Source organism: Calypte anna, chromosome W (assembly GCF_003957555.1).
Source record: "Calypte anna isolate BGI_N300 chromosome W, bCalAnn1_v1.p, whole genome shotgun sequence".
NCBI lineage: Eukaryota > Metazoa > Chordata > Aves > Apodiformes > Trochilidae > Calypte > Calypte anna.
Genome location: NC_044276.1, coordinates 8,277,735 through 8,292,983, shown reverse-complemented (window position 1 = coordinate 8,292,983; position 15,249 = coordinate 8,277,735). Strand labels below are relative to the sequence as shown.

Here is a 15,249-nt window from a genome sequence, read left to right as displayed (position 1 = left end):
GATAGCATGCAGGAATTAGCTTGGTGGTGGACTCCCTTTCTTGCCAAGAGGAGTTTCTTGCCTTGGGATCCATGTGTGTTCAACTGGAAAACATATTTTTGAGTAGCTTTTCAAATTGAAATAATTGAAATTGTGAGTTCCCTGCAGTTTTCCCTACTGATGGTAGCCTTGATGTTCAGAAAACTGTGACACTGTCTTCTTGCTGAGTGTAATTTGTGAAAATCCAACTGAGATGGTGACTGAAGTGTAAGAGCACTGTAACTTTTAACTCCCCTGGATGAAGTTATTGTCCCAAGTTTGTAGAAAGAAATCCTTTTAATGCTTTCCTTTGCACCTGTTCTCCACGTTTCAGGAATTCTCCAGAGTGGTAAACTGAAGCTTTCCTTGATAGCTGATTTAGGATCTGTAGATTCCTTGTTTTACAAAAGACTTTAAACATTTCTCTTTTTTCTTTTCTTTCCTTTTTTTTCTTGAAGAAATGAAAATTTAGGAGAGGATTTGCCAGAGAAAGAAGATGGGAGCAAGTAGCAGCAGCATCAGTGAACTTCCAGAAAATGAATACTTGAAAAAATTATCAGGAGCAGAACCCATCTCAGAGAATGACCCCTTCTGGAATCAGCTGCTGTCTTTTAGTTTTACCACTCCAACAAACAGGTTTGAACTAAACATTGGGTAATGTATTTAGAGCAGTGACAAGTCTGAAGCCTCAAACATGATGCTGCCACTGAACTTGGTGAATTGGGCATTTTCTCTAACTCACTATTAAATTAGCAGTTGAATTTCTTAATCTGTATGGCTTTTCCCCACTCCCCTTTCAGAGGAAGCTTGGCAGGCTGCCTCTGCAAAAATATTTTCTAAGTATCTACCTAAATTTCAAGTTCTGCATGTCTTTTCACTGTAGCAAGTGGTGTAGATTTGAGAAGAATTAATATTTTTTTAAGAGAATCCCTTCCTCATCTCCAGAAATACAGAACCTAAGTCCTAGTGACTTGTGTTAACCCAAGTCTATTGCTAAATTTGTTTGCCTCTCTGTTGATTATCAGTCTTACAAGAATAATCCGATATTAATACCTTTAGGTATTTAAACTGGTTTTACAGTTTATAATGTCACCTGATACTTTGCTGCCAGGTGAATATCTTATTTCCTCCCTTTATTATTAGCAGTATTGCCTTGCAAAGGATCTTTTTCATAGAGGGTCATTCTAAACACTTGTGTAGGAGGTTTAAATAGGCCACAACGTGTTACTGCTAAAATTTGGACTACTTTTAATCTTTTATAAATTGCAAAACATGTTTTGTGGGTTGTTCTGGCCAATTTCATTGCCATCTTTCAATGTCTTATTTATTTTGCTGGTGAAGCAGAGCTCCTGTTAAAGTAAATGGCAGTCAAAGGTATATATATTTTTTTTTTCAGAAAATGAAAAAGTAAGCCAGATCTAGGACTGCCCTGAGCTCTCAAACCTCAAATAGTTGGAAACCTCACAGTTTCCATGTTACAGGAGATGGCTCTGTGCTGCGTTCACAGGAGCTTCTGAAAGGCAGGGAGAAATATTTATTTTCATCAAGTTTATTTTCTCAATAATTAGGTCAGGTAGCTTGGACTTGAGTACTTGGACTTGAGTGCCTGTAAGTGAAAAATGAAGCAAGGGGGAGAGAAAATGGTTAAATATGTCACTGGGAGACATTTATTAGGTGTTATTTTTTAAAGAGTGAGGAGAAGGAAGGATTTAGGAGAGAACAGCAAGAAGGTGGTGGTGTAAAGGGTTGTAAAACTTGGTGCACCTTTAACAGGGGGTGAGGGAGGAATTTTTTTGTCAAAGATCCCTGAAGATGCAAGAACTGTTTACAGCCTCCCCACAACTAACAAGATGGACAATATTCTAAGAAGTCATTTAACAACTCATAGCTGTGGGGCTTTTTAGGGAGAAATAATTACATAGAACCCCCCAAAAGCTCCTTTGAAATGTTCTTCTTGCTCCTCCCTCCCCCACCAAAAGAAAGAAGTTTTTTTCATAGCTTGCTTTGCAGCTTTTTTGTGCCTATTTCAGGCAGTCAGATCCAGTGCAGAGGGAGATGGCTTAAAAAAAAAAAAAACCCCAACCCAAAACACAACAAAAAAATCAACCAACCAACCAAAAAAACCACAAAACAACCCCAAACAAGAAACATAATTAAAAAAAATCAAACAAAAATGTTACTCAGAAGCAGGTTGAATTAGCTAAACACCAGATGGTGCTCTTGCCTGCGGGAAAACAGTCTGCGGAGGCTTAAGGATTCCATGTGCACATCAATATGATTGTATGAAATCGTTTATTAACAACTTGCACTCACTTATATAGAGAAGCCTTGTTTACACAATCATATCATGCAGGTGGCTTTGTATTCCAATTACACATTCCATTCTCACAGAACCACTCTTCTCACATAATTATTTTCCTCTTCTGTTGCCAATTAAGTTATCTCTTTCCCATTAGCTCATTTTTAGAAACCTGTAACTAGGCCTCAATAACCATTAACCCAATGTGGCCTAAATTGAAGTAAGTCAGGATTGCTCACAACCTGGATATTTCTGAACTGTTTCCCCAACATATTCCCCTTTTTGTTTTTTGAGCAATTCTGACATTTCTTACGTAAGATAACATGCTAATGATATATTGTCATAAACAGCATACTAGTAATGCAAAAGCAATAATAACATATATAACTGATAAACCTTGCCTAATTAAATCTGTAAGCCAACAAGCTAACTGGTATATTTTATGATTTTTATCAATTCTTACCAAAGGCTTTTCCTCTTGCTATGTGTGATACAAATGAAACAGCAAGAAACCCAAATTTCAAATTTTCCCTTATATTCTAGGCCCAATTGTTGCATTGACCAGTTTGATCAAAAATGTTATTGATAACTCATTAGTGTTCTCATGAGGTCACGCTCTTTTTTCTTCTCATGAGGGTATACCCTCATCCCTTTTCTTTCCTCTTTTTTTTTTTTAATTAAATGAAAAAAGTTTTATTATTGAATCATGTATTCTAATGGTTTCAAACTAAACTTGAAGAAATTTCTTTCTATTACACCACACCCTTGCACAGTATCCAGTATTTTGCAGTGCAGCTTTGAGCATCTTTTAAACTCTTCTCTTAAATAATAGATCAAATTATAATCAATGTGCCCGTCAAAGTAAGCTGGTTTTTTTTTTGTTTTTTTTTTTAAATATCTGGAGTTTGCATAAAAGCAGAGTAGTGACACTACTGAACTGAAGCCAAATTATTTTTTTTTTATATGTAAATATCTTCATCTTTTTATATGGCTTAACACATTAAAAAGTTTCTATTTCATGGATAGCGAAAATCTCCTTTCAAAGAAAAGAAAATATCACTAGCTTTCATGAGTAGCAGGTAACCCTCAAGTTATTACCTACCAAAATTCAGGCCTGGACATTTGATGCCCAGAACAATGTAAAAATATTTCCCACTTCTGTTTCATACCTTTCAGAAGGCATTAGAGAAACTTTTCTTTTTTTGTCTCTTTAATGAGGCTATGTGGTGTCCTTTCCCCCCCCTCCCAGCAGGGCTCACAGCTACGGGATCTGTAGGGGCAGAGGCAGCACCTGCAGCTGTAGCAAGCTTGCTGGGAGCAATCGCCAGGCACACGAAGAGGGGTTGAAAAGCAGTCGGGCGGGGGAAAGAGGCGGGGGGGGAGGGGAATTTTCTTTCTCTCCGCAGCAATTCTCGGCCTCTGAAAAACATTCTCATGAATCTATCGTACTCCTTACCAATATATGAGAAAAATTTAACACCTACCAAAAACATTAAAAACCAAACCACTATTACTACTAAAATCTGGTGGAATCAGCCTAAAATAAAATAAATCAATACAATCTCCCAAACCAAATACTTGTATCAGAAATGTTATCACTGTGAATCCACATTTAAAAGTGTTTGTTTCCATGGTCGAACCCATCTGCTCGGTACCCAACGCACTCCAGTACCTGTAAGTGGGAAGGTTCCGAAGCAAAGTCTGCTAAAGCTTTTTGGTGAATCAGTATCGGAGGTTCTGTACGTTCTCCTGTAAGGCGTAAATAGTTTATGACATACACAGCCTTACTTAACCGGTCCTGAGGAGGACTCCCTTCCTCCTCCCTTTTTTGTCTTTCAAGGAGTGTCTTTAGTACCGAATGGCAACGTTCCACTATTGCTTGACCCGTAGGGTTATGAGGAATACCAGTAACGTGACGAATACCCCATTGTCCACAAAACTGCTGAAAATGAGCAGAAGAATAAGCGGGGCCATTGTCCGTCTTAATAGACTGAGGTACTCCAAGTACAGCAAATGATACATATAGATGTCTGATAACATGTTTCGTTGCCTCACCAGTCTGAGCAGAGGCCGAAACAGCCGTAGAAAAAGTATCTATAACAACATGCACATATTTTAAGCGTCCAAACTGTTGTACGAGTGACATCCGTTTGCCACAGTTCCAAGGTTTTTAAGCCTTTAAGATTGACTCCCATCCCAATACCAAGATCAACCTTTTGGCAATCAGGACAAGATTTCACAATTCCCTGGGCATCCCCCAGAGGTAAATGAAATTGCTTCGCTAGCACTTTAGCAGATTGATGAAAAAATGCATGAGATTGTGGAGCTTGTGAAAAAACATCAACAGAAGGACCGGTCCACGCTGGTGCAATTAAATGGTCAGCTCGCTTATTACCGATAGCCAAACCTCGGTCACTAAGATGACTCCGGATATGAGTGATAAAATAAGGATGTTCTCTTTCTGCTAAGAGTCTTAATAACTTCTGCAATAAGAAATACAAATGCTTATTCGAAATTTCCTTCAAAATGGCATGATACATTCTCAAAACAACACCTACTACATAAAGTGAATCAGAGACTATATTTACAGCAGTATTATTCCATGTTTCAAAAACCCAAATAACTGCATTAAGTTCAAGGGTTTGCAAAGAGTCAAATGACTTCCCTTGAAGTAAATGTTCTTTCCAATGCCCAGGCATCTCCTCCCAGGTAACAACAGCTTTATGGGATTTTCCTCCAGCATCCGTAAAGACCGTTATACCGTCCACTGGACTGTCAGACAAAAAGCTACATGACTCCCACTGCATGTTAGATAAAAGTGGTAACAAGCGATATGAGGGGTAAGAATTCGCTATTTCCCTACCAAACTGTGCCAAGGCTATTTGCAGGTCTGTGGAAGTTTGCAGCAGCCAAACCAAATAGTCCTGCATAAGGGGCAAAATGATCTGTCCCGGGTGCACTCCAGCGATGTCTTGACATCGCGCTCTGCCCTTTATAACAATTTGAGATAAAACTGCAACCCTTGTTGTAATTGTTTTGCGTAAACGGGTTGACAAAAAGATCCATTCTAAAATTCTTAAAGCTTGTATTTTCTTGGCATCCCATTGAACTAATAACCCAAAAGGATGAACTCGATCTTGACCTGAATTTATTACCATTAACGTTATCGGCAACTCAGCTACAAAGCGAGATGCATGACACGTCAAAATTTTCTCCTGAATAACAGTCAAGGCCTTTTGATGTATGGGCTGTAACTCTCTTTTATCAGTCACATTAGACGTGGTACCCAAAAGATCAAGCAAAGGCTGTAAATCATCATTAGTAATCCCACAAAGTGACCTTACCCATTGGATATCACCCACAAGTTTCTGTACGTCACTTAAAGTATGAATTTCTGTTTTAAAAGCAACCTTCTGTGGCCGTACTGCACTCCCTGTGATTGTCCACCCCAGATATTTCCAAGGCTCATGCTTCTGTACTTTTTCTGGGGCAATTTTTAAACCACGTTGTTCTACAATCTGTGTTACATGAGCTAAAACATCATTGTGATTGAGTGTTCTCCCTGCAATTAAAATGTCATCCATATAATGATAGATAATCAACTCAGGAAATTGCAATCGTAAAGGCTGCAGGGCCCAGGCAACATAATTTTGACACATTGTTGGGGAGTTCTTCATTCCCTGCAGTAATACAACCCAGTGATATCTTTGTGCTGACTCAGCCTTATTAACAGAAGGAACTGAAAAAGCAAAACGTTCAGCATCATCTGGATGTAAAGGAATTGTAAAGAAACAATCTTTTAAATCTATTACCAATAGATCCCAATTTTCTGGTAACATTACCAGGGACAGTAGTCCTGGCTGTAACACTCCCACATCCTCCATGACCGCATTGATAGCATGCAAGTCATGCAGTAAACGCCACTTTCCAGATTTTTTAGGAATTGTAAATATAGGCGTATTCCATGGTGAGGTAGATGGTACAATATGTCCAGCCAGGAGTTGTTCTTGTACCAATTCCTTCACATGCTGCAGCCGTTCATTAGTTAGCGGCCACTGATCTATCCAGACAGGATTGTCGGTAGACCACTTGATTTTTAGGATAGGCTGCTCCTCAGTGACCGCTACTAAAAAGGCTGTGTTACGAGCCTAGCATTCAGCTGACTGAGTACATCTCTCCCTATTAACATAATAGGTGCACGCATAACATACGGTCTGACACTTGAGACCTGTCAGTAAATTGCAAAGCAACTGGATCTTTACTAATCCTAGTCTCCTGCGTTCCTCCCACCCCCATAATACTTGCGGGGGACGGTACCATGGGCCATGTTGAGGGCCAGTGCTGCTGAGAAATTATTGTGACATCTGCTCCTGTATCAATCATCATTTTCAATTTAATAGTCTCATTCCATTTAGATTTGATATGTACTTCTACCTCAGGTTTCCCTTTCATTATATCCATTGCAAAATAAACCTCTGGCACTCCAGTGGAGCCAAAACCTCCACTTCCTCTATCCCTGTCACCTTTACACGGCATCTGTGACACAAATGGTACTAATTGTGCTATCCTGCTACCTTTTGGAATGGATACCGGTGGAGTTAATAGTATAAACCATAATTTTTACCAACCCAGTAGAATCAGCATCAATCACACCAGGAACTACAAAAATACCTTGCCTAGAAGTAGATGACCATCCTAAAAGTAAAGCACACAAATTATGTCCTAAGGGTCCCTGAATATTCGAGTCCACTAAATGCACGTCAGTGTTTAACAATGTTACATCTACTGCGGTTTCCACGTCAACTCCGGCACTCCCGTGCGTGGCGGAGCTGATGGTGTCCAGGGCCTCTGAGGTCCCTGACCAGCGGACCAAGCTCCCCGAATTTGTGTCTTGGCGCGCGGGTAATTTGCGCTCCGCGGACGGTTTCCCGATTGTCGGCACTCAGATGTATTGTGATCATCTCTATTGCAATTCGAGCACCATTTCCGTCTGGGTCCTGCACCTCTGCATTGCGATTTAAAATGACCTGCTTTACCACAATTAAAACATTTTTTATCATTCGGCAACCTGCCTTTCGGCGCTATTGAAACCACATCTTTTAGCGCCGCAGCCATAAAGGCGGCCTTTTCCGATTGCCGAGTGCGTTCTACGAGCTCAATCATATCTGCAACCTCAGCTGATCGAGGCAATGGTCCTAAAATTTGCCTTGTTTTATCATTCGCATTATCAAAAGCTAAAACCCTAAACATCTTCATCCAAATCAGGGTGGTTTTGGATTGCCCTGAACAGTTTATCAACAAAATCAGAAAAAGACTCATTTAAACCCTGTCTGATATGAGCGAAAGCATGCGGTCGGCCAGGTTCCTGGATCGATGTCAGCGCCTGTAAAGCAAGCTTTTGAGTTAACTGCAACACCTGTGGCGCAAACTGAATTTGCAAATTGTTATCGGCGAAAGGACCTTGACCCATTAGCATTTGTACCTGAATACCATACAATGGGTTGTCTCGTTGTCGTGGCTGAGATGCTTCAGCACTGCATAATTTCTGCCATTCCCTAGAAAACAATAGTAATTGTGAGGGAGAAAGCAAAATGTCAGTTAACTGAGATATTTCTTGCGGTGTCAACAAATCACTCGTAAAAATATATTTCAACATTTGTTGGACCATAGAAGACTTAATGCCATTTTGACTTATTGCTGCTCTAGCCTTTTCTAGTATTTTCCAATCAAAAGGCTCCCATCTTCGTGTCCCATCCGCTTGTATCGTCACGGGGAACGCCGCCAAGTTAGGTACAAACTGTCCCTCCATTATTGCATCGCATACGACCCCTCTCCACCTTTGTCCAGATCCGGATTCTCCTGGAAGCTCAGGAACCGGATTCCGCAAATTAGGTGGAATAAGTGCTCCTGCACACGGAGGAGTCTGTGAAGAGTTAAGCGGTACCAGGGCCGAAGACTCTGAACCCAAGCCCTCTCCTGCCCGTTTAGCTGTAAGATCCCCCAGTTTTTGGATAAGGCTGTTTAGCAACTTTTCAACAGATCCTTCTCATTCCGAGGTGATAAGAGGATTATCTTACAATGGTGGACACTCTGTGCTCTGTAAGGCTTCCGATCGGTTAGCACGCTGGGCATCAGATAAAGTACCAGACTCATTATTTGAAAAAAATTGTCTTAACTCATCCTCGCTCAGAGGAGGCGGCAAATCGGGTTCGTAAGATGTACTTTCTCCTGCACCCGCACATTCCAGCTGTCCGCGCGATGTTGTGGTGCCGAAAAATCCCCGTAAGGGCGGCAGCGGGCTACTGGCAAAAGGATTCAGTGGAAGCGCCTGCGGCATTTCGCTAGCAGGAGCCGCAGCGGCTGAGCAACCAGTCCTAATGCTTCCACTGGTCTCCTCAGGAATCGGTGCAGCGAAAACAGAGGCGGCTGCCGCTCTTTCACTTTCCATCTCTTCTAAAGTTACTTTAATCAATTTCCAGAATAACGCTAAATGTCCCGCCTCCTTATCTCCTTCGCTAATTGTTTTCCACAGGGCAGTACCTATGGCTTCCCAGGTAGGTAACTCAAAAACGGTACCCATCGAGGAGATCAAGTCTCTATCCCGTGCCCATTTCAGCAATTCTCGTAAGGATTTGCCATCATATGATAAACCTCTCTTAGAGAGAATACATTGGAGGAGCTTAACTACTGCCTCTTCTTCTTTAGAGAGTGTAGACCCCATCTCCTCCCCAGCCGCTCACCTGATCAGGGCAAGGTTCTTCAATTCCAAGGTACCTCTTATGTTCCGTAGCCGGGCACCAGCTACACAGACTGCCGGGGCAGCAATCTCCTTTCGACTGGCTTCTCCGCTACCCTCTCATTCCAGCTGTCTTCATCGCTCCTGGAAGCAACAGCATGAGAGTCCCAGGTCCGGGCCGTCCTTAGTCCCTGGTCCGGGCTGTCCTTAGTCCCTGTTCGGGTGCCATTTGTGGGAAAACAGTCTGCGGAGGCTTAAGGATTCCATGTGCACATCAATATGATTGTATGAAATCGTTTATTAACAACTTGCACTCACTTTATATAGAGAAGCCTTGTTTACACAATCATATCATGCAGGTGGCTTTGTATTCCAATTACACAAAACATTCTCACGGAAAGATTCTTCTCACATAATTATTTTCCTCTTCTGTTGCCAATTAAGTTATCTCTTTCCCATTAGCTCATTCTCAGAAAGCCTCTAACTAGGCCTCAATAACCATTAACCCAATGTGGCCTAAGCTGAAGTATGGCAGGATTGCTCACAACCTGTATATTTCTGAACCGTTTCCCCAACACTTGCCTGGCTATTAGAGATATTTTTGAGGCCTCTTTTGTGCAGCTTAATAATTGGAAGGAAACAGCAAGTTCCCATTAAGCTGCATCTTACCTGGCAGAACCATCTGACAAATGATGGTGTCGGTGCACAGCACCCTCAGCCATTGTGTAAATCAGAGAACCTTGCCTGCAGGGAGAGAAAAATCTGAGTTTCTGAGATTGAAAGCTTTCAAAATATCAAGTAAGTCTGTTTTGGTTTAATGAGGCTTGAGGGGAAGTCATACTTTTGAGAGGAGCAAGGTGCTAGTTTGTGATTTATTTTTTATTTTTTTCTGGAAAGGAGCCAGATTTCACCTGTCTAACAGGACAGAATTTGCAGGGGTTTTTTTATTTGTTTTTTTTCCCAAATTAGACTTTTTTTTTCCAATTGGATGTTGCAGAATTGGTGTGCCTACAGGAGGGGATTGCTTGCAGGCGTTATTGGAAGCCATGGAAATGCTGTGTGGTGTTTTTGGGGAAGAAACTGATGGTAACTTCAGAGTAAAAGATTTAACTTCCATCCTCAGCAGTTTGCAAAGGTGGGAGTGGGGTCATTGGTCCCCAGGGAGGACAGGGGGGGTGTTCTCTGGTCACTGCTTTCTGTTCTTGGGAAAGAGGAGGAGAAAAACCATGCAGAGGGGAGGAGGAAAAAGAAACAAATGATAAAATCCTAACCAAAACCCAGCAAGGTGGTAGGGCTGGGGTGAGTTCTGCTTTTCAGGGACAGATGCCTGACACATTCACCTGGTTATCATCACACAGTGCAGGGACATTTGAATCCACGTGTTTAATTAAAGCTCATGGGGTTTTAACACTTCCCAGTGGATGTTTTCTTTCCAGTGAGGAATATGTGAATAGTTCTCTGCTTTCCAGAAGCTGCTCAGGATTAGCAGGGATCACAGCTGCCCAAGGAAAACCTTTCAGGCTGCCAACCTGAGTTGGATCTCTGAGCAAGAACAGTCTCTTAATCCCTAAAATCAGAAGCCCAGGGCCTTGGTTTGAGAGCTGGGGAATCACTGGAAGGTGAAGGTGTGATCCCCTGTCTCATCTTCCGGTGGCCCTGCTCTCTGTGCTCTGCTTTTTCTCATGCTTTGCTTTTCTCAGCACTTTTTACTCGTAGACCTTCTTTGTCTTTTTGCTTTTCTCCCTTTCCAATTTGGTTCATCTCTTCCTCCATTTCTCCTTGGATCACTTTTGCTTGCTCTCCCTACCCCTCTGTGTCAGTACACATCAGGTTCTTCAGCATTGCTCATTGCCTCCTCATGTCTTTACTGGTTTATATTTTCACTCCATTTGACTTTTTTGCCTTTTTCTCTGAGGACCACAAACTAGTTTGCAGGAGGGCATCAATTTTGCCACTACTGACTACAAATTTATTGTGCTCCCTCAGCATTCCCTCCTGCAAGATGCAATTGTGTCTTCATCAGGAGCTAATCTGCCTGCAAAACAACACAGCAAAAAGAAGTTTTTTTTTTTTTTCAGCCCAGTTAATTCCCTGGAGTGCTTCCTAGGGATTTTGGGGGGCACAGCAGGAAAAGGTGGGATTGCTAACCCACCTGTGCCATCCAAAACTGGACACAGAGGCAGGTGGTCCAAGCAGAGCTGGCTGCTGGGAGTGTAATATTTTGTTTTTCTGGGCTGTTTGGTCTTCCTCTCATGATGTTAAGTTTCTGAATGTTTAAGATATTAAATGGGAATAATTCTGGTCTGGGCATTCACAGCCCCTGATTCTGAATCAGCCTTCAGGAATCAGAAATGAGCTGCTGGGGAATCCCTGCTTGCTGCCCATGACCCCCCTGGTGTGAACCAGAGTAACCTAGGAGCAAATCTTGAGTCTCTGGCAGGTAAAGCCACTGGGGTCTTACACATTTCAGGAGTAGTAGGAGAGGAGTAATGTGCATGTAAGTGAGAGTAAAAGGAAAAGCTACCAGGAGTTTAGTTTTAGGGTTCCTTCTTTTCACTGGAAAAGGTGATTGTGATCTCTTCTTCCATAAAGCAGATCATGGATGCTAAGCAGGTAAAATCCCCTTGGGTTACAGATGTCCTTGCTGAGAAACTTTTGGGTTCAGCCCTGAGGAAGTATTCTTGGTGGCCTAAGTTCACATTCCTGCATCTTCATATTTTTTCTTTACAGATCCTTATTTGTTGCACAGAATGGAGCAGAATTAAACCAGTATAAAACCTCTTAAGTCTTCCACTTCCTACATTTCAAGTGGCTGAATAATTTTTTTGAAAAACTAAACACTGCTTTTCTGGGGGACTTTAAAAGTTATTGTTATGAGCAAGAGCTGTGAAATTTACTTTGGAGTTTTAGCACTGGGTTTAGGCAGATATTTGTGTTTGTCTGGCTCTCCTACCAGTTGCAACCTCCTCCTTAGCAGTGGTGTTAATTACAATTCTTTCCTGATGGAAAACTTAAAACCAGACTAAACTAACACAAAACTTGCTGAAAAATCATGTGCTTAATATTTACTGTTCAGCTTTGTTCCTTCCCTGGAGTTTTTTTAATGAGTGCCTGGTTCAAGAATAGTGTGCATGAGGCTTTTTTATGGGAAGACATAAAAATGAGCAGCTTTTATGGTACATTTTTAAATTGGTACAATAAATTATCTGCAGCTTTTTATTCTTTGACTTCTTTCCTCCAAAGTAGTTAATTAAAGTCAACATTCACACAGTAGGAATTTACTGAATGGGTTGATTCTTCTGTTTGGTGTTGGATGACAAGGAAAAAAAGCTTTACTTAGAGAAAAAAACTGTCAGGAAAGATGCTCTCTCTTTTTTTTTTCACCTCTTTTAGGGGTATAGTTTTCTACTGCAGTTCAGCTCATTCTTATTATAATTGCAGTTTGTATGCAAATTCTTGTGCTATATTGAGATATTTTAACATAGAAAGCCACACTGAAATGTGTGGTTTCATCACTGAAATGGTGATGTCTTGAAAAAGGATAAAACCCATGTGCTTCCAAGATTGCTGCTGGCTGGCAGCAGCTTGCACTTTTTTATTAATGATGGTTTTGCTGTGGGACTGGTAGTGAATTTAAGGTGAGGCAACTGAAATGAATTCAACTGCTCTAGACTAAATCCACTGAATTTGTGTTTTCCTTTTTAATTTCCTTCTCTTTTGGGAAGTAATGATTTTTTACAATAGATGCCAGAGTAGCTGACTGCAGAATCGTTTTCTGGTAGCGGCAAGCCAGAAATAAAAATCTGCAATCAGTGAAAACCATGGTATTTTTTTCAGCAATAGACTGCTTAATTTACCATTCTTCTCCACCTCTGTTGAAAAGATGTTTTTTTACAGAAAACCACCTTGCTGATGAGGAAACTCTTTGTATTGTGAGTGTTTACTGCAAATACAGAGTACTTAAATCCCAATATAAATAGAAATAACTTCAGATCTGCAATGGTAGGGGAGCCATTTCAGCAGGACAAAGCAGAATTTGTGTTGTCTGAACACTGTTTCATTATTCTGGTTTACTTGATCAGTGCCTAAACATCTAATAACTCATTTTCACTCAACAGAAGGTAACAGTTTTGGTTCAGTATTCCCCTATTTTTTAATTAGTGTGTGTGGATCCAGTTCTCACATGGCATTTAGATGATAGTGCAGGTTTGAGGGATCAATAATAATAAAACAAGAGAAACCCATTGCTTCTGTAACCATTTTTATTTTCTTTCCCTCTCCCTAGTGCTGACTTAAAGCTTTTGGAAGAAGCCACAATCTCAGTCTGCAAGTCTCTAGGTGAGAAACTGGGGAAAAAAAAAACTCCAGAAAAAACAGACATAATGTGTTTGTATAGAAATCTTTAGGATGTTGGAATTTGGGTTCATTCTAGATATTATTTGAGCTAAATTGTGTCAACTTCTGCATGCTGTGTAGTCACATCTTCTTTTTCCTTATCCAGTGGAGAAGAATCCTCGGACAGGAAACCTTGGCTCCTTGATTAAAGTCTTTCTTGCTAGAACCAAAGAGTTAAAAATCTCAGCAGAATGTCAGAAGTAAGTGCCCGGAAAAAAAAAAAAAAGCTGTTTGTGCCACTTCACTTGTAAAACATTGCTTTTGCTCCTAGCTCTTGAGTGGTTTACTTTCCTAGTTAATGCATCACAGACCAAAACCTAAAATCTTCTTAAATTGTTCTTTGAAACTGAAGAAATATGAAGCACTTTCCAAACACAGAATATTGAGTGTAACAGGTACACAGATTGCTGGGGGAAAAGATGTGGTTTTCTTCCTGTTGTGTGTTCCATGCACCATTTGTACACAGTTGTGTTTGATTCCTGGTTGCAACTGGTTTAGAGCAGTTTAAAAACCACCTGATCTTTCCAGCTAAAACTTAAATAGATGAACCAGTGTTTTATCTGGAAAATATGTTGAATTGGCTTAGATTTGAACACAAACCTCTATATAGACATTCGCTTCAAGATTAGTGACAGTGAATAATCTTGACACTGTTTTTTTGTCACAGTAACTGTCACTGGTTTTGTTTACCCCTTTTCAGCAGTAGGAAAGAACTCCAGGAGGTTCAGGGCTATGTAGTTTTTCCAGGAAGTTTTCTGGAATTGTTCCCCCACCCAAAGAGAAATGTCCAATTCTCATCACTTCAAAAATGAAGTCTTGCCTTTTAGTGCCTCCCTGCTCCCACAGTTGCCCTCAGCCTTTTTTCTTTTATCTGGAAGAAAAAGTTATTCCTGCTTGGGTAGCTTGGGATGCTTCTTTCATCCCCCAAAACCTTGAAATACAGCTCCAAGCAAGAGCTTGACTGGGTGGTGGTGTATGGGTTTCCCAGCAGTTACTTCTTTGGACTCAAAACCATGTAATGAGGTGATACTTCCCTTTTGTTCACAAAACTTGGAAAACAGTTGTGTATGCTGCACAAAATAACCTTGAAATATTGTGCTCCTGAAGTCCATAAATGCCTGTGGTGATCTGCAGCCTGACTGGGAAAAGTGCTAAGGTTGAGGCAGGCAAAGCAGCTTTCATATCAAAGCTGCTGAAAGTTTTCAGATATTCCTTTAGCTGAAATCCATAGTATCCAGAACCCTCCAGGAGTATGCTGAGCCACCTGGGGAGTTGTTTGAAGAGTTGTGCTTCTAGCAAAGATGATGTTTTTAGCCAACACTACAAGCTTAGCAAGGAATGGGGTTGTATTCTTTTAAGGGAAGGAAAAAAATAGCTTTTTAAAAACATATTTCCAAGTTTTTGTTTTTTTGCTGCACCAACAACATCTCCCTGCTTGAGCACTTTGCCTTTTCCTTGTTTCAGTTGTAGGAACCCTTCTGCCTCTATTTTCTTCTGTTTTTTCCAGGCATTTTTGCAGGTAGAGCATTCCTCATCCTTCTTTGTTTCTTCTTTTCCAGTCACCTCTTCATCTGGCAGGCTCACAATGCCCTGTTTATTATTTGCTGCTTGCTGAAAGTCTTCATCAGTCGAATGTCAGAGGAGGAGCTGCAGCTTCATTTCACTTATGAAGAGAAAGGCCCAGGCTCATATAGTGAGTACACACACTGCTGCTGGGGAAACAGAACCCAGAAGGACCTAAAAACTTCTCCTGTTTGTAGAGGTGGTGGTGTTAGACCTCTTCAGGAGATCCCTGTCTTTC

The 15,249-nt window shown here is 41.0% G+C and overlaps 1 protein-coding gene across 1 annotated transcript in view; it reads left to right on the top strand.

Moving 5' to 3' along the window:
- The first annotated feature begins 514 nt into the window (after window positions 1–514).
- Window positions 515–15,249, top strand: part of LOC115600088 (dymeclin-like) — a 134,226-nt gene continuing 119,491 nt past the window's right edge. The window contains exons 1-4 of the mRNA XM_030468316.1: window positions 515–654; window positions 13,339–13,391; window positions 13,555–13,648; window positions 15,008–15,141. Of these exons, the coding sequence (XP_030324176.1) occupies window positions 515–654; window positions 13,339–13,391; window positions 13,555–13,648; window positions 15,008–15,141 (421 nt within the window). The remainder of the gene's footprint in view (window positions 655–13,338; window positions 13,392–13,554; window positions 13,649–15,007; window positions 15,142–15,249) is intronic.